The 19,309-nt window shown below is 32.4% G+C and overlaps 1 protein-coding gene across 1 annotated transcript in view; it reads right to left on the bottom strand.

The window, feature by feature from the left end:
- The window catches only part of LOC110022813 (D-xylose-proton symporter-like 2), a 78,699-nt gene that overhangs the window by 34,863 nt on the left and 24,527 nt on the right, over nucleotides 1-19,309 (bottom strand). Inside the window, exon 11 of the mRNA XM_020721927.1 lies at nucleotides 3,048-3,128. Within this exon, the coding sequence (XP_020577586.1) occupies nucleotides 3,048-3,128 (81 nt within the window). The remainder of the gene's footprint in view (nucleotides 1-3,047; nucleotides 3,129-19,309) is intronic.

Raw genomic sequence — 19,309 nt, 5'->3', positions numbered from 1 at the left:
GAGAGAGAGAGAGAGAGAGAGAGAGAGAGAGAGAGAATAATCTCTCCTAATTTACGAATTTAACAAGTATATGTAACCTAAATTAGGAAAGCAAATACTTCTGAAATAAAAATTAAATTAACATAAAATAAGAAGAGAATAAACTAGTCAAGAGTTTCCTATGCCCCGGTTTATTTTTCAAGATCTTCTCAAATTTCCACATAAAGTTAGAATATTTTCATGTTTTTATCTCCAATTCTTCAATGCCCTTATCAATACTTTGTTTATAGCTAACTTAGCAAGGGTGTTGCATGTTAGATTTAGTATTTGTATGTATCATTTAAAAAGCCCTTCAAAAATAACTGCATATATTAAGCATTTGTTTCAATGTCTCCGATTTGCTTAACTTCGAAGGTAAATGATAAGTCTTGTAGCATGCTAATTTTCTTTTATGTTTAACATTTATTTTTATGAAATTACACTTTAAAGGAAGGTATTTCCATATTTTTGTTGCAGGTATAAAAGGTAGGAAATTTGGAGCAAACTGGAGCGAAAACTGACTGTAAAAGAGGCAAATGGAGCTATTGAGCAAACAGCGGGTTGGCACCTGGGCACCAAGTTCTAGCGCCATGGAGGCGCCAGTTGTTTCCCAACTTACCTGAGAAGGTGGCGCCTAGGCGCCAGAACTGTTTGAGGCGGTTTCAGCATGACTTGTGGAGTTATTTGACAGATTCAGACTTTTGGAATAACACTTTTTGGCATTTCCAAGACCTTAAATTCTCCATGAACGTCAAGAGGTCATAGGTAGGAGTAGAAAATGTAGATTTTTACCTTCTCTCAAGCGATTGGAGAGAGGATTTTGAGAGAAAATTGCAAGGAACTTGTATCAGCAATGCAATGAACAATAGGAGGCATTGTTGAAGGAATTTGTATCTCTTTTTCCGATGGCAAAAGCTAAGTATATTGTTATCTAATGTCTTATACTTGTTGTAAACACATATTTAGTGGATTTGTTTGTGCCAAGATCATGTCTTCTGTGGTGTTCTTCATATTTTGTGACCCTTCTCTTGTGTTGAATAAGAAAGATTTTTGGGATGTGTAGGATGCTTTTAGGATTGATTTTTAAACTTTAATGTGATGGTTTTCTTTCTGTGCATTATTTACCTTTTGTACTGGCCATATTAACTGTTAAAATTATATGTACACCATAAAAACTCGAGAGAGCTATGACATGAACTATGAAGAACCACATTGAACTATAGGGTATGAAGCAAAAGTAATCTATAGAGAGATGCAAGTAGATAGAGAAATATGTTTTGATGGGTGTAAATTGGGGGCTCTAGAGTGAGGCTAGAATCCTAACCAATTTGAGGGTATAAATTGGGTTAGCCAAATTGAGGGTATAAATTGGAGACTCTAAATATAGGGTTTAAGAAATTAATACTAGGTTAACCAAACTTCTTTATGCACTAGACAAAGAGTAAAGAAGATGAATGGTTCTATTTATCACTAGCCACAATAAATAGTCAAAGTATTAGATCCTATAATCCACTTATGTAAGCACATGAGAAAAGTAGTTTTTACCTCTTGAAATTTACCAAACCAATTTGTCTAGTCAGTTAGAAAAGCCACCTTAATTGACATTCCAAACTAAGACCTAAACATAGTAGACTAAGACTTAGCCTAAGGAATTTCATACCACACTTCTCTGTGATATCGATAATCTGAGCTCGATATTCTTATATTACTGAAACGATATGCATATTTGCGTGAGAAACCCCATGGAGTAATAATACCTAATTTAATAACTCAATCAATTAGCTACGAAACAGATCAAGTTTCTGGTGCCTTTAACAGGACTGTACAAAATAGTGATACACCCTAGGGTGGATCAGTCAACAATTCTCTAGCCATTAGATTTCGATATATCTTGCATTACCCAACCTCCACCAAGGGCTACAATCCCACCGCAAATGTTTGCCAGTTCATTTACAACATATTTAGCATTATAAATGTATAAGATTAAATTAAAAAAAGCAGTTTCCGAATTTAGGTGCTACTTCACATCATGCTTTGTGCTTCAAGCCCAAAAATACTTACACATTCCTTCGCAAATTGTGCTTTAAACTCATTGGTTGCAATCCATTCAAGTGTTAAAGTAATCAGCAGTTCATGAATAAAAAGCGTTCTATGGTTTTTATAAGAATAGAAACCTATCCCATATATTTTATAAAGTGGGAACAAGGATAGTCATTGGAGGGACAAACCCTTGATATAAGAGCAAAATGGAATACACACCTGGATTTTTAGTGGCGATGAGAGGTGTAAGGATGAAACTCATGAACACATGATTTAGAGCTAAATTATGAGCAACTACACCAAGACCTAGTTCAAAATTCTATGATTGATAACATGTTGGCTTCTAGATTAATGAGATTTGTAGCATATTGAAAAGAAGTTACTTCATAAATGTATTCATTTGAACAAGCACATAAAACAACAAATATGAAAAGGTAAGCCAGGATGTTTAATGATTCTTTGCATAAGTAAAAGATTGGAACTTAACAATATCTTAAAAATAGTACTAAATCAAATTATAAGTGATATGATCTGATCAAAATACAAATCTAATAAAAAAATTGATAAAAGAATATTGGAGAAAAGAAAAACAATTCAGCAGCTAGAGTTTGGTCTCTTCTATTATTCATTAGTAATAACAAAAAGTGTAATTCACAGGAACAATAAGCCGTATCATGCATATTTAAACTTCGCTACATTATGCGCCTAACAAGAGTTCCATTACACAACAAGCAAAATGACAATAATCCTTCACACAACCTTCGCATTATCGACAAGCAGAAATTGAAATAACCAAACTAATTTAAAATAAAATCTATGCAAGCACTTGTAGTTATTGATCCACCAATTTTACTTAATACGCAGTTAGAGAACAAAAAACAAAGCAACTCAGATCAAATTTTTCTTCGCAATGGTACCCCAGATGTTCTGGTTCCAAGTTTTTTGAAATGTAGTAAAGATTGTTCAGTTTATTAAAGAAAGAAACATACGATTCCACTAACACCTCCGATTAATAAGGGTCTCCGGCCAAGCCTATCCACCACCAGAACAGCTACTCCAGTTGCGGCCAGCTATAAATCAGAGTTAAGACATGAATCAGCCATTTGTAAAGAATTTAGCCAATGCTCATCACCCACCATACCCCAAAAAACAGAAAAAACAAATATAAATCATTCTTCCACAATCAGGTTAAGTTTTTTATATTAAACAAGCAAAAAAATAATAATAGATTTTCGGCTGTAAACAAAATGTTCCCAATAAAAGTATGATGAAATAAGAAATCATATGGTGCAGAACAAACTCCCAAAAATAACTAATGCATGCAAAGTGCGCCAATTATGAAAAGCAACAAAGGTAATAAAGTAATATTAAAAGTATCAGGATGTTTTGACAATTTGCGTATGTAATTGACAGACATGAGAAAGATCTGCAAAGAACTTGGAATGAATTTGAAGGCCATCCAAAGACTCATCCAACCAAAAATAATCCATATCTACATATGCATTAGTAAAGACAAACATATATAAAGACCTCTAGTATAGTTAAACAAGGACAAATTTACTGATAGTTATTCTTAATCATAGATCATACCGCAGCAAAATACAATATCAAAGCCACTCACCAAGAACTATACATTAAGGGTGCGTTTGTTTCAGCTTCTCGATTGAAAATGCGTGTTTTTTTTGCATTTTAGCCAAATGCAGTTGAGAATCATGGAGCATCGCGGCTTGTAATTTACCTATGGCGCCACCGCGGAGAGTCTCCCACGTTCAAAAATTTCGCCCGTGATTTATTAATTTGCCTCTGCGCTGTTTTTTTTTTTCTTTGGGAAAGTCCAGCGTTGTTTTTCAATAACAGTGTTTTTTTTTCACATCTTGGATAGAGCAAGCAGCATGCATTAAAAGCCACCATAAATATAATATTATAGCCTGATCTTTTTTATTGAAAACTTTCACTTTCATGGAATAATATAAAAATATTAACCGTAGTTATTAACTCTTATCGAATATAATAATGCTGAAATAATTTGCCTTTATCATGTTCAAATTTGGGAGCTAGCTATGTAAAAACATAAAACCTGTCTCGTATATATGTAAATCACCCAATATTTTAGTGATATGGGTTTGAACCATGTTCAAATTTGGGTTCAAATCAGTTTCATAACGATCCAACTTAAATATCTTTGATTTCAGCAAGTTCAAACTTCAATGGCCAGTCCTCGAATGCTAGAGGTTATTCCTCATTAGTTATGATATCATGGGAATACCTGCCTAATTCTATTTATTTTAAGGCATATGATACTAAATTCCCTTGTGGTTTTATATTAAATAAATTTTGTTCATGATAAAGGTATTGTGATTGAAAAGAACTCGAATCATAATCATTGGCTTCATTCCAAATATTTGTTCATTTTGATGATCATTTATTTTTAAATTTTACTTAATGCAATAAATTTTAGAAAAAATACAATTTCTAAAATCTAGCTTTCTCTTATTTAATTTTTACTTTACCTTTGCATTCCTCCTGCTTAATGAATTCTAGATAATATTTACTGAGGGGTATTTCAGATATTTGTCCATAGACAACACTTTCAAAACCGTATTTTTCAAACAGAAACACCAGTTTTTGAACAGCAAATTTTCCGTAGCAGCTTTTGAACTGAGATTTCGTACAGTAACAGCCGAAACAAATGCACCCTAAATGACGAAGGGTGGCATTTTGATATGTTAATTAATGAAATTGTTAGCATGCATATTTGATTCTTAGGTTGGTATGCTCTGCTCTGATACTGAGCCTTTATGATATTCTTCTAGCTTAACCTCTTCTTTTTCTTTCTTCTAAAATTTGCGTTCAAATAGCTTGGTTTCTTATTGAATTCTACCTTAGTTTTAAAGAGGGATGAATTAGAATTGTGAAGAAAGAAGTGTAGAAATTAAATAGAAACAGTTTTGTCGATTTGGGAAAACAAGATAGGAATCAAAAAGATAAAAGAAAATAATTATTGAAAGAGATGCTTTATAATCATTAAAAGAGATGCTTTGAATAAGAATTTCTTATTTTTGGTACAACAACAACTAGGGCTATCAAATTGGTTCGTCGTTCGCGAATAGCTCGTGTTCACCTTGTTAAGCAGCTCTTGTTCGGCTCGTTCGTTAAGCCTAACGAGACAAACACGAACAAATTTTTAAGCTCGAAATGTAAACGAGCCGAACACGAACAAACATTTGTTAGTTCGTTTTTGGCTCGAATAGGCTCCCAAATAAATATATGTATATATATATATATACATATGCGTGTGCGTGTGAGTGTGTGTGTGTGTGTTTCATAAATTAAATGTTGTAAATTATAATTAACAAAGATTTTTAAATAAAGAATTTATCATATTTTAAAAAAATTAAATCCTATTTTTAAAAAACTAAATCCTATAATATATTATAAATTATTAATAATAACATACTCGTAGTTCTGTATTAGTTATATAATTATTATATTTATAAAGTATAAGTTATATAATTAATATAATATATTACATATTAAGAAAAAAAACCCTAACCCGGCCCCTTCCCGTTTCTCAAAATCGCGAAAGCTTTAGGCCGCCTCTCCCACTTTTGAGTCTTCTCCTTCTCCTCTCAAAATCATGAAAAGCTTTTGGCTGCAAGAGCTTAGGGTTTTTTAATTGTGTTCGTTCTCTAATCTCTACTTTTATTTGTCATTGATAAAGTATCTTTGTCCTCGCCGAGTCGGCGTTCGCTCGACTACTCAGTATTCTTGCTTGGTTGCTCGCTATTCTTGCTTGGTAGCTAGTAAGGCTACCGAGGTGTTATCTTTACGTATCTTTTCTTTAATATTTTATATTTATCTTCAGGTTTGCCTCTTAGCCTAAATTTTCTTAAATTTCTTTTAGATTTATTTAGTTTTTTTTAGTTAAACCTAGTATTTGAAGTTTTTGGGAGTAATATCTTGCATTTTACCTCTAATTCCGATTTTTTTATGGATGACATCTAATATAAGAGTTTTCTTGTGAGTTGTGTTTCGGCTATTGTGTATTTGTGATGTGATTCACACAAGTTTAAACATTAATTCCATACAGTTTTAAGCATTTGTGATGTGATTCGACTATTGCCTCTATATCTGATTTTGTTTATGGATGAGATCTGATATAAGGATTTTGTTGTGAGCTGTGATTCGGTCATTGTGCATTCTTAAATTTCATAAGGATTGTATGAATGCTTGTCACTTTAATTTGGTAAAGCATTGCGTGATTGTGTGAATGGTTGTCCGTTTATAAATTTCTCTTCTTGTAAATACATAAGAATAGTGTGATATCTTCATAAATATTCCAAAATATAAAGGCATGCTTACAGCAGATATACCCTTCACAAGAAGAAATTGTTTTGGCGGCATTCAATTAAGTTCTTCATCAATTAAAAAATCAAAAGGTGTAGTTTGGAACTTTGCATTGCCTAATTATAACAACTACAACATTAGAAAACTTTGACCTCGTGCATTAAATACTAGGAAGATTTGCATGCATATTACTCAATTCTTGTGTATTTATATAAACGTTAATTTTTAACATATATGACACCTTACCTATGAATGAAAAAGGTGTATTTCACTTTTTAGAAGTTAAAATAGACATATGATTTATGTCATATAAGAGATTTGGGTGGCTTAAATTTAAAAAAAGCAAAGTATAGGTGTTAGATGTGCAAATAAATAGGAATGTACCCCAAAATACTATATGAATCATCCTAGACAACAAGTAGAGCAATGTGTTGCATCTTGAAATTAACCATCAAATTTACATAAAAGTGTATTTTGGGAATTTGATAAATGTTGGCAACTCAAAGGTAGCCAGGATTTAAGCTAAATCATGTAAAACAGTTTTTTTAGCAATATATATTATGTTATCTTCTTAAATTTCAGTTTTCTTGTTTTAATCCAAACTCAATTCACTCAATGCATTAAACATCTCTCTCCCTATCTCTTTCTCCCTCCCACCTCTCCTCCTCGCTTTATCTTCTAGCTGATTTGGAATGCAAAATTTAGGCAAACATTGACAACAATGGTACGATTTGGGGCCTTGCTAAAAGCTTTTTTATTCTAAGCTTGATTACAGATTTCATGTTGTCATCTTAAGGCTAGGTTATTCATGATGCCTAGCTTGGTTATTCATGTTGCTGGGTTATTCTTAGCTTGCTTACAGATTTATTTACTGCTTGATTTTCTTTGGTGCTTGTGCAATGGTTTGGTTTGCTTTGAGAATCTCATTATTTGATGATATTAGAGGCTATGATGTTTACAATTGATAAAATGTCATTATTGGTATGACATAAGTGTTTGCAGCCATTTTAAATATAAGAATAAATAAAATTGCATAAGATTATTATTCTTACTCTTTTGCACTTTGGAAGGCAACACTACGCAAACCATAATGGAGGATTACAATAGTTTGTTTGGAATTTAAATTGATGCCTTAGATATAAACTCTAATTTCATTATGCTTGAAAGGCACATAAATTTTGCAACCGTAAAGTTGATTTAGTTGAAAGTGATGAAAGGAGTTCATAAATCTGAGACTCAATTAATAATTACATCTTCACTTTTATTTTCATCTCTAATTTGTTCTTTTTTTCCTAATGCATAACTAAAAATTGCACGTGCAAGATCATCACTGACTGGTCGTCATTCACTAATCACTACTTATTGGATCGTCAAGCATAAATATTGTGGACTTAGTATAAAATCATAGAGTTTAAATTTATTGTATTTTTTTGAATTTTTTAGGTTTATGTAAGTCATAAGTGTATGAACAAGTGTAAAGGTAATTTTCTAAATGTAAATATGCAATACAAATATTTTTTTAAGATTTGATTTTTATTAGAGATTTTATTTGTAATTTTGTACTCTTGTTTAGTTTGTAAATTGCAAATTTTGTAATAAATTTGTTATTATTATTTAAAAATTTGTAAAATAATATTAATATTCTTATTATGTAAAATTTTGTATGAAATTTATTCTTGAAATCTTCTTTAGTTAACCAATGTTTTATGGTTTGAAACTAAATTATTAAAGCAAATAAATTTTTTTGATAAAATTATTATTTTAATTTTATTTAAAAAATTAATTATTATAATGATTTTATATTCTAGCAAGTCAATTTCAAGCGGAACACGAACACACTGTTTGCAAACTATTTCGAACACGAGCCAATTTCGAACGAGCCGAACACAAGCCAAATCTAAGCTCACTCAGGTTCGAATTGTTTACAGCTCTAACAACAACAACAACAGCAGCAAGCATATATCCCACTAAATGGGGTCGACAACATAAATCCTTTTTCTCCATTGACTTATTGAGTGTCATAATTTCATTTAATTCTAGTAGATTGAGATCATTTTTTTATGCAATATGCCCAAGACTCAAGTCTACCTCTGTCTTTCTTAGCATAAGTCGTCCTGACTAAATCATCAAATGGTCGACATTTAATGTGACCAAATCATCTAAGACGGATCTCTCTACGCTGGAGCTACATTAACCATTTCATGTATAGATTCATTTCGCATTTTGTCTCTAAATTAGCGCCACTCATCCACCTAAGCATTCTCATCTCAGCAATACTTAACTTTGTTTTATGCTTCTCTTTTAAAGGCCAATATTTTGCGCCATAAAACATTGAAGGTCTCACCACCATCTTATAAAAATTTCCATTAAGTCTAAGCGATACTTATCTATCACACAATAGGCCTAATGCATTCCTCCACTTCAACTAGCCAACTTGAATTTCACTAATAACATCCTCATCTATATTACCATCAATTTGAACAATCGACCCGAGATATTTAAAACATTCACATCTTCTAATGATTTGATCGCCAATAGTTACAACTATGTCACTAGAGCTACTATTACTAAAATTACATTACATGTATTCAGTTTTAGATCTACTTAAACGAAGGCCTTTAGTATGTATGGGTGTCAAAAATTGGCCTTACACGTCGCCGCAACTCTAACTCAACTCGAAAATATGGGTTAGGGTTGACCCGAATAATTTTCGAGTCGGGTTCAGGTCAGAGAATTCAACATTTTTATTATTCAAGTAGGGTTCGAGTTGAAACTGAAAACCCAAACACGACCTGAATAAGCATGAAATTTCGTGTCAGGTTCGGGTTTTGGGTCTTAGCTTTTGATCCGTTTATTATTTAGGTCGGGTTCGAGTTGACCCTATTCGGGTCGGAAAATTTTCAGGTCGGACCCGAACCCTACCCGTTGACCCGAATTAACACCCCTAGCCTTTAGAATCCAATGTAGACCTCTATAATTCATGTTTTTCTTGAACTTTTTCTCAAGTCTTATCTACATGAAAGATATCATCAACGAAAAGCACACACCAAAGTACATCCTTCTATAAATGTCCAATAAGAGCATCCATAAATAAAGCAAAAGGCTATGGGCTTAAAGCCAATCCTTAATGTAATTCAACTGAACTAGAAAAAGAATTGATCAATCCTCCTGTCCGAACAAAAGTAACATCTCTAGTATACATATCTTTCAAGACTTGAATATTAGTCATATCATCCCCTTTCTTTTCTAGAACTCTCCAAATGACTTTTTTTGGAACCGTGTCGGAAGTTTTCTCTTAATCAATAAAAGTCATATGAAAATCCGCCTTACTCTCTCTGTACTTTTCCATCAAACCTCTCAATAAATGTATAGCTTCCATGGTAGACTTGTCCAGCATAAATCAAAATAGATTATAAGAAATTTTGTATCATGTCTGTCGGCACATATATATATATATATATGTAAGTTTAAAAAAACATGAAATCAAACCGATTTCATATCTTTCAAAGTTTAGATGAAAGAGTACTTATAACTCAAGCTATGTATCTATCTCGAAAGATAAATACAAAACTTGAGGGTGAGATTCGATCAAATAAACTAAGAAATATATGATATTTGTTTGGTGTGCGAAACTATTTTATGTTGACCGACAAGTTCCCATAATTAATACGAAAAATTAAATATGGTATATATTAAGCTGAGTTCTTAAAAATTTTCTTTAAAGAAAAGCCCTTATAGTGAATTACATCTTAGATAATCGAAGTCATCTAAGAAAATTCTCGATAAAAATCAGGGGATATTGTCATCAAGAATTTCAAATGATCGAACTTGAGAATGTCACGGATGCTGAAAAAAGGTGTAAAGAGGGAATAGCTCAAATTTGGAACATTTATTTCAGGAATCCAAAGGAAGAACTAGAGGATATCACGGATCCTGAGGAGAACATCGATGACTTCCCAAGCTATACTACTGTTTGGCTTCAATTTAGATGAGATATATTTAAGTGTTTCATTCTGTCAATTTTATTAATTAGGGCTTACATTCGTGTGAAACGATAACAAATAGCCTGAAATATGTGAGAATTTAGGTCGCGACAAACGACAACCTCGGAGTCCTAAAACGAGTTAAAGTTTATATTGTATGGCAGAGCTATACAAAAGCCTAAAAGAAAGTAGAGGATTAATGCTGCACTAGGCAAACAACATCGAAGTTGTATGGCTCAGTTGTTTAATTTTAAAGAATGGTTTAGCTGGTGTAGACATGTTTTGTTGTTGAAGATGGTTGTGTTGCCCACAATGCTAGCTCCAAGCTCCTCGTCGTAGTAAGTTTAAATTTTCTAATGTGTCGAGTCTTGATGTCAAATCAAATATTTCCTAAAGTCATGGTTATTTAAATATTATGGGAATGTTAAAGTTGATTAGAGCGACACCGATTAGGATCTCACGGTTCTCTCGTTCCAACACCACTATTTTTCTTCGGATTCACTTAGTCCAAATGAATTTACCAAACTCAACTTAATGAGTTTCATAATTTCATTTAGAGCGTGGGAAATCTTGTTAGCAATCGTAGATTACCTCTTCCGAGGGATTCTCAATCATCCGATAGAGACCTTTTAATTTAGTTGCAATTTTTTTTAGTTGCAATTTTTGTTTAGTTTTGTTTTTTTATTTGTGATTAAATTTTGTGTTGTCTTATATTTTTATTGTTGTGGCGGTGAATTTTATCTTGTTTTGATTTTGGTTTTGGTTTCAGTTTTATGACTATCCTAAATGCTTCAACTTTGACACGCAGGGTGACTTTGTTGTTTATCATGCAAGTTTATAAGCAGGGAAGAAAATATGCAAATAAAAGTAACTTGCAATGCAATAACTTAAAAACGTACCTGTCAATTCTTCTCGTTCCTCCACCTAAAAGATCAGTATTTGCAAAACATATGTATAATTTTGCAGGGATTAAAACATGCTTGTAGAGAAAGCAAACAATATAGATTTGAGACATCTCTACCAGATCTTATGTTATATATTGGTGGGTCCAATTTGTTCATCTCTAGAGTGATTCCATTAAGCAAATCAGAATAAGTTCAAGTGTCCTCCGAGATTCCCAAAGTATTATAAAAAGTTCTGAGTAATATCCTAGACATTTCACAGTCCCTCAAATCGTCTCGAGTTTATTTTGGTCTTATTATGTTTGCTATATGGATCACCCAATCCATATTCTTATGCTTAGTGAACCTTGATGTATTGAACCTTGATGTATTAACCTTGATGTATTAATTATCCCTTTAAGTGGGGTAATTATCACTTGATGTTTCACTTATGAATTATGTGGGTAAAAGGCCCTTAGGGGCAATTTGGCTTAATTAAGAAACTTAGCCGGTTTGATTTTAGAATGAGCTTAAAGGGTTTTTTTTTTTTAAAAAAAGTTTCAAATTAATTATATGTCATTTTCTAAACCTCATTAGACAAAGATTTCGATCAAACCTAATTCACCACTAAGCCCTTAAAACTTAAGGGGTAGATTTATAACTTTTAGAAAAATTTGAATATTTATACTTTTAATCCTTATCAAGAATCATAAATCATTTTAAAACCGTTGATTGGGGTTTTAAGTTAGTCGATTACAATCTTCCAAAGTCAAACCTCTCCCCTTAATATCTTCCTATTTAATTATTCTTCCAAATTTTATCAATTTGAAAAATTACAAATTTATCTTTAATGAGACCAAAGTGAGATTGGTTGCTACCATTTACACCTTTCATATTTCAATCACCAAGACGTGTCCATTAAGCTCATTCATTACCCATTTACCTTTTGGCTAAACCTAAACATTAATTAAGGCTTAAATTTTATAATTACCGTTTTGCCTTTAAGGCCTTAACATCTTATAATTCATTAAATCAAACTCAAATTACTTTAAAATTTTTATGTTACCCTACTCATGGGTTAATTAAAACATCAGAGAAAAAAATGTGATTTTTCTGAATTTGTTTAATTTTATAATTATTTTAATGCAAAAATAGAGATTTTCAATAAAAATTTAATAACTCACCCAAAACAAAACTTTTGTCCTTAAGAAATTATTGGAGGTTCACCTAAGTCAGAGTCCACTTAGACCAATTTTCATTATTTTTAGAGGTTTAATTTAATTATTATAATTATTTATTTGTTTTGAGTATTAATTAAATATAAAATATTATTTAAGTGGAAAATTAAGTTTCACATCTTTCTTAAATCTCTCTGAGGTTAGGGAACCCAAAGAAACAAATTTCATATTTTTTTTATTTATATTTCAATTATTAGAATTATTTTAATGAAAAATTCAAGAAAATTCATTTGCTTTCAAAAATTAATATCTTAACTTAGAAAATTATGAAAATTATTCTAATTGGTCCCAAGTGATCAGGAAGTCAAATGTGACATTTTAGTGTATTTTTACAATTTTACAATTTTTATGATTTTAAAATTCATTCTTAATTATTTAAACGCTTAAAAATAAAATATTTATTTTAATTACATTTTATTTTACTTAGGTTCCTCTTGTCATAAGGAGCTCCCAAAACCAATTTGGTGATTTTTTTAGTTGTATTTTAATTATTATAATTATTTTAGTATCAAAAATGTCATTTCACTTAATTAATCCATTTTAGTGATCAAATTAACTCCAATTGACTTAAAAATTTTATGGGGAGCTCCTCTAATTTTAATTATTGTGATAAATAATTTTTATGGTATTTTTATGGCATTTACATTTATATTTACTCCAATTTAATTTTATTTCATTTTTAGGGGTTTGTGATAATTAGGATTTTTTTAATGAGTTAAACTAAGTTTATATTTTTTCTAGGGTCTATTTTTTCTAGGGTCCTCTTCTAGGGTCCTCTAACCACAGTAAACCTACCAAAACAAGTTTTGTATTTTTCTGATGAATATTTTAATTATTATAATTTTTATACTAAAACAGAGGTCATTAACTTGAAAATTAGAGATCTCTGGTTAGAGATGCTCCCTGATCTTGGAAAAATCAAGAGAGATGCCTAACAACAGAGACATCAAAAGCCCCATGGTCCCATGTCATGGTGAAATGTCTATGCAAATGGAGAATCCAAATAAGAAAATCACTGTTTAATTAATTAAAAATCATACATGCATCAAACAGACATGAAACCATTTCCACATTGTTCTCTTCTGTTCACTAAGCAAGAAGGTTTTTTTATTTTATTTTTGTGATTTCTCTACACCAAGATATGGATTTTTAAAATTCTGACCATTAAATAAATAAATAAAATCCCTATTTTTCTATTTAAACCACGCGGCGCCACATCATCCTCGGCGTCTCTGAAGCCTCCACACGGCGTCTTCTGGTTCGGCACCTCCATCCGAGTCAGCGCTGACTCGGCCCGCTGTTCATGTACCCAGCTCTTCCGTCCGGCTCGATCTCATCCATCCATCCAATACACGCGGAAACTGACTGCATCCGTTCAACGTCCCCAAATCCCTAGCCCGAGAATCGTTCAACTTTAAACATTAATCTCTCTCGATACTCAACCAAATTGAGATTTGTTCCTATTGACTCATCTAGACTAGGAGAACATGTCCATACGGTTAATCAAGCCTTAAATCAAGTCTATGAGCATGGAGAATTAAAATAAGCTCGGTTCAATGGGAGAGTTCAATACCTTTGCTCAAGAGGTGTGGCATCGATTGGGTGCTTCCAAAAACTTAAGTTAAGTCCATAGAGCTCCCAGATGAAGCCTTGGGCCATGATGAATTGCCTAGGTACGATTTCGACCAAGGCCAATTTGGGGTGTTAATCAAAGTCTACCCTAGGGTGGTCTGATGATAGGGCTTTTGTGTGGGATCTTCTTCTCTCACTCAGAGGATGGTGTTGGTGCAATTAATTTGTATTTGATGGAGTCTAGAGGGATGTCCTGTTTCGGGCTTAATTTTGAGCTCCAAAAGGCAGTGGGTTTGAAGACTTGCGGAATGTTGGGTTGAACTCAAGAGGTATTGAAGAAGCTCTGGGAACAATTTGGTAGAATCTCTTCAAGGAATTTCAAGCTCTCTCGTCATCGTGGAGGGTGAGTTTAAATAGAGGAGATTGTGATGGCTACCATGGAAGACTGAGGTGGTTGGGAGGTTACCTAGGTGGAGGGAAGAAAGGCTCCAATGGTCAATTGAACTTGTGCATATCAGGTGGGGTTCAATTTTGAGTTTTAGCCAGGGTGGAGTTTTTGGATTTTGATTTTCCGGCAGCCACGGTGGCTGGCCGGCCAAGTAGGAGTCACCATCTGGCTCAGGAAGGGCAGGGCTAGGTTATGATGCAGTCAATTTGGGGTTGACATGTGTAAAGGTAAAGGTTATTAATTGAAATGGAAAGGGTTTTGGGCTAGGTTGGGTGCTTGGGTCTGCTTGGGGCTAGCCTTATGGAAATAGCTTGGGTGACTCCCCATGGCTGGCCAAGGCCAGGTGAGCCAGCTGAAATTGTGCGGAGAGGTCTCCATCCAAAGGATTTGGGCTAAGCATGGGTTTAAGTGTGTCATTAAAAGGGTTAAAACCTTTTTAAGGAGGCTTGTCCTCTTGCCATTAATAGCTTGGTGAGGTGGCAAATAGCAAAGATTACATGGCTCGCCTATGGCTTGGGAATGGGTTCATGGCTTCCCTTTGGCTTGCTGATTTTGCATGAAAAGGATTTTTTGAATTTTGGATAATTTTTAAATGGTGTTGTCATGATTCCAAATGTGGAAGGGGCTAAAGTTACAAATATCATGGTGTATAGTTTGATTTAATTGGATGATAAAATGATTTTGTCATGTGGGCTTTTGATTTCAAGGAATTAAGAGTCGGGTTTAGTTTTGATGGGCTTTTGGAAATAGTATGTTGGGCTTGAGTTTGGGTTGAATTGGATTAAAGTTTGGGCTAACCCAATGTTTAATTTGATATAAGAAGATGTCATGAAGAGTTTAGAAAGGATTTCAAGTGATTTTGAATTGAATTGGAAGACCAATTTGGGAAATTTGGACATATGGTCAAAATTGGGGCTTTTTTTATTTGGGTGAAATTGAGCTTGCAATTGAGTCAAATTGGGTTTGTATTTGGTTTCAATTGGTCTTAGGAATGTTGAATTTTGATTTGAAAATGAAATTGGGCAAGATTGGAGTCAATTGTGCCAAGATTGGGGTTAATTTGGGGAAGTTGAGCCTTTAAAAGCAATTTGGGGCTTTTGGTCAAATTGGGTCAATGTCATGGCTAAAAATTGAAATTGGGAATATTTAGGATGATTTTAGACTTTTTTGGGAATTTTTGGACAATTTTGAGGGTATTTTGAAAATTTGGTGATTTTGGTGAATTTTGGTCAATTTAAGTAGGAGTGGGTCATTTGAGACGACTTTTGGACAAATTTGGATATTTTGGGTAATTTTGAGATTTTTGGCAAAAATTAGGGTTGTATGGGTATTTTGCTAATTTGGTGATTTTGGGCCAAGATGGGCAAGTAAGCCATGAAACCATGTTAAACCAATAGGAGCCATATGAGGATTCATTTTGGATGTTCAACATGCTGGTCCTAACCCTCTTAGCCAAGGTTTAGGGGTATGGGTCCACCCATATGAGCTTTCCAAAAGGAGTCAAGAGACCAAATCAAGGGCAAGTGGTCTTAAGGTTTGGGGTGTGAAAAAGTGTAGTGTGTGCAAGCGAGCCTAACCAAGACCAGACCACCCAGGGTTAGTCCTAAGGCTTAAGCATCCTATGGGAACTCTCCTTGAGCTCCACCATATTGACCCCACCTACTAAGTTGTAGAGGTTATGACCAATATGTGAAACTTCAAGTTGAGCATAAAATAGTGTAGAATTTCTAATTGTGAGAATTCCTTTTCAAGTCCTCTAGGAAAACAATAAAATCTTATGACTAGACCCTAGGCTACTAAGAAGGAAAAGCTATATCTCAACCAAAAGTGAGGTCAACAACGTCTTAATCCATGTTCAATTACCTTCTCCCATAATTTTAAAGTATGACACATTAACTTAATTCATCTATAATTACACACTCTTGTGCTTCCCATTTATTCTTGAAAATGGAAACCAAAATACTCTTTCTTCACCTCTCAAATATCTTTTTAGTTTTTAAAATAATATTAAAGAGTTTCATAAGCCAAAAACTCTCAAATCTCATAAATATATCCACACTTCAATTGAGATATCATCAGGTCCTATTGATTTTTCACCATTGGTTTTCTTTAAAGTTTTTTCAATTTTCTTGTTACTAATGAGATGGTAAAACTAAAAAATTTATCATGATTAGCATTACGAAAACCACTAAGGTCAGTCGTATTTTCAGAAACTTCATTGAAAAGTTTATCAAAATAGCTCATCCACTATGTTGAATATCTTCCTCTAAGAAAAATATTTTTTTAATTTTCATATTTAATATATTTTACTTGAATTAAATCTTTTTTTATTTCTTTTTGTTGGGCTAGTTTATACATATATTTTTAACTATCTTTAATATCCAATATATTATAAATATCACTAAAAGCAGAATTATTGGTGTCACAAATTGTTCTCTTAAACTCACTACAAGCCACCTTATATTTTTCTCAATTCTCCAAGTTTTTACATTTAAACTAATTTTTATAACATAACTTATAATATTTTATCTTTTCTTACACATTATTATTCCACCATTAACTATTTTTATTCATAAAAATCGTTTCTTTTGATTCCCCATTACATCTTTTATCACTTGTTTAATAGTTTGTTATATTATCCCACATAGAATTAATTTCTCCATGAACATCCAAATCTTTAAATCTTGAAGTTTACTCATAAAAATAATTTTATTTATGTTTGTCGGGTGCCCCGATATAATTCTATGATAATGTTTCATTATATTTTTTATCTTACAACTCCTTATCTTAAAATTCAAAACTAGTAATTGATGTTGAGTACTAAAATTTTCAATTAGAATGACCTTACAGTATTTATATTCTCAAAGATCTTTTTTTCTCATAAGAAAATAATTAATTTATGTTTTCTTAGATCCATTTTTATTAGTAATAATATGCGCATCTTTTTTTTTAAATAAAGTATTCGGAAAAACAAACTCATAGGCTAAAGCAAAATCTAATATGGTTCTATCGTATTCATTAATCACTCCAAAACCGCAATCACTATGAATATTTCTAAAATTTTTTATCATTCTACCAACATGTTGATTTAAATCTCCTCCAAAAAAATTCTTTCTTCAAAAGCTGTCATTTGTATTAAGTTTTCTAGGTCGTTCCAAAATTTTTCTTTTGAGCTTATATGTAATCCTACTTGAGATGTATAAGCACCTATAAAATTAAAAATAATCTCAAGCGTTGTAATTCTATCCAATTCCATTAATTTTTAGAACATTATCATTCAACTTCTTATCTATAATCACACCTATAGCATTTCTAGTGTGGCGCTTACCTAAATATTAAAGTTTAAAACCTAAGCTATCAATCTTCTTAACATTTTCTCCAACCCATTTATTTTCTTGAATGTATAAGATATTTATCTTCCAATGAATCCTAATATCTATTAATTCTGTTATTTTACCTATGAGAGCATCCATATTCCAAGATTCTATCCTAATATTAGATTCATAGAATTATTTTTTTGTCTGCATCTGTCCATAATACGAGAACCCTTCATTATTTGACACTACACCCGAGCGCCGGTGTCGCGATTCTTACACGTTTTTCACTACATTCAGATCGTACAGTATGTCACTTCCAAATGGCTCTCTAGCATTTACACAATGATTTAAAGTCTACTAATGTAGGTAATGCTTTTAATTTTTGGAAGTGATCAAGTGTCAAAATTCTTTTACCATTATAATTCGCTCATAGTCTGCCTTTTGCCTTCTTGCGACAAATAGTTAAAAAAACATATATAATAATCCACGAAAATAATGATAATAATGGTGCCTAGAAGCCATGACAAGAGTGGTGACACGTATAATAGTGACTAGATTAGCATGATATGACAATAGCATCAACGGAATTAGCATGACAACAACTTATGAGGGCAAGACAAAAAAATGGAGCTAATAGCAGTTATCATTCAAGGACATAAAATGGTAACAATTCAAACAAAATACACCAACTATTTGAACAAAAAAATTCCAAAACACTACCAAATAAATCACATTATACCCCACCTAAAAAAAACCACAAAACACACAGTCTCTTCTCATAAGCCATCATCAAAGAGGTGTCTTAGTAACAAAAATAATAACTATTTAAAAGATAGAGCAACTACTAAAACAAATAATATTTGCTTAGATCAATATTTGATGCAAATGCTTTCAACGAGAATAAACACAAAAATTTCTATCACAAAACAATTCAAATTTAAAGTTAGATAATTCCTAAGAAAAGGATGAAGCCAAATATGATACTTGAGAAAAGGATAAGTAAATTGATTTCTTTTCATCACAATCAAACACATTAGAAACGACATAAAAATAACAAAATACTTCAAGAAACAATAATAGAGTCTTGATGCATGTCATTTACTACATCCTAGACAAACTTGAATGATTCGCTTTTTCAAGAAGTATGGAAAAAAAATATTTTTGATATTGCCTCATCAAGCTTTTGTAGATCATACCGAAAACAACTTCACACAATTTAGAAATCTCATTAAATTTCAGCATTACATTATAAAGTGAGAAGAATGGTCCTCATTTGCACAAAAAAAATATTACATCAGTACTACGTACGTAGAAGTAATGTGCGTAGCCAATGAAATCACGCCATGACACCCCATGCGACAGGGGAAAAAACGGCGCAGTAACACGGGGAATATTCCCCCCTGTGTTATTCATGTGATATTGCGTGTTATTCATGTGTTATTGTGTGTTATTCATGTGTTATTGT

Source organism: Phalaenopsis equestris, unplaced genomic scaffold (assembly GCF_001263595.1).
Source record: "Phalaenopsis equestris unplaced genomic scaffold, ASM126359v1 Scaffold000202, whole genome shotgun sequence".
In the NCBI taxonomy this organism is placed as follows: domain Eukaryota; kingdom Viridiplantae; phylum Streptophyta; class Magnoliopsida; order Asparagales; family Orchidaceae; genus Phalaenopsis; species Phalaenopsis equestris.
Note: the sequence above shows the minus strand (reverse complement) of the source record. Positions and strands in the feature narration are given on the sequence as shown.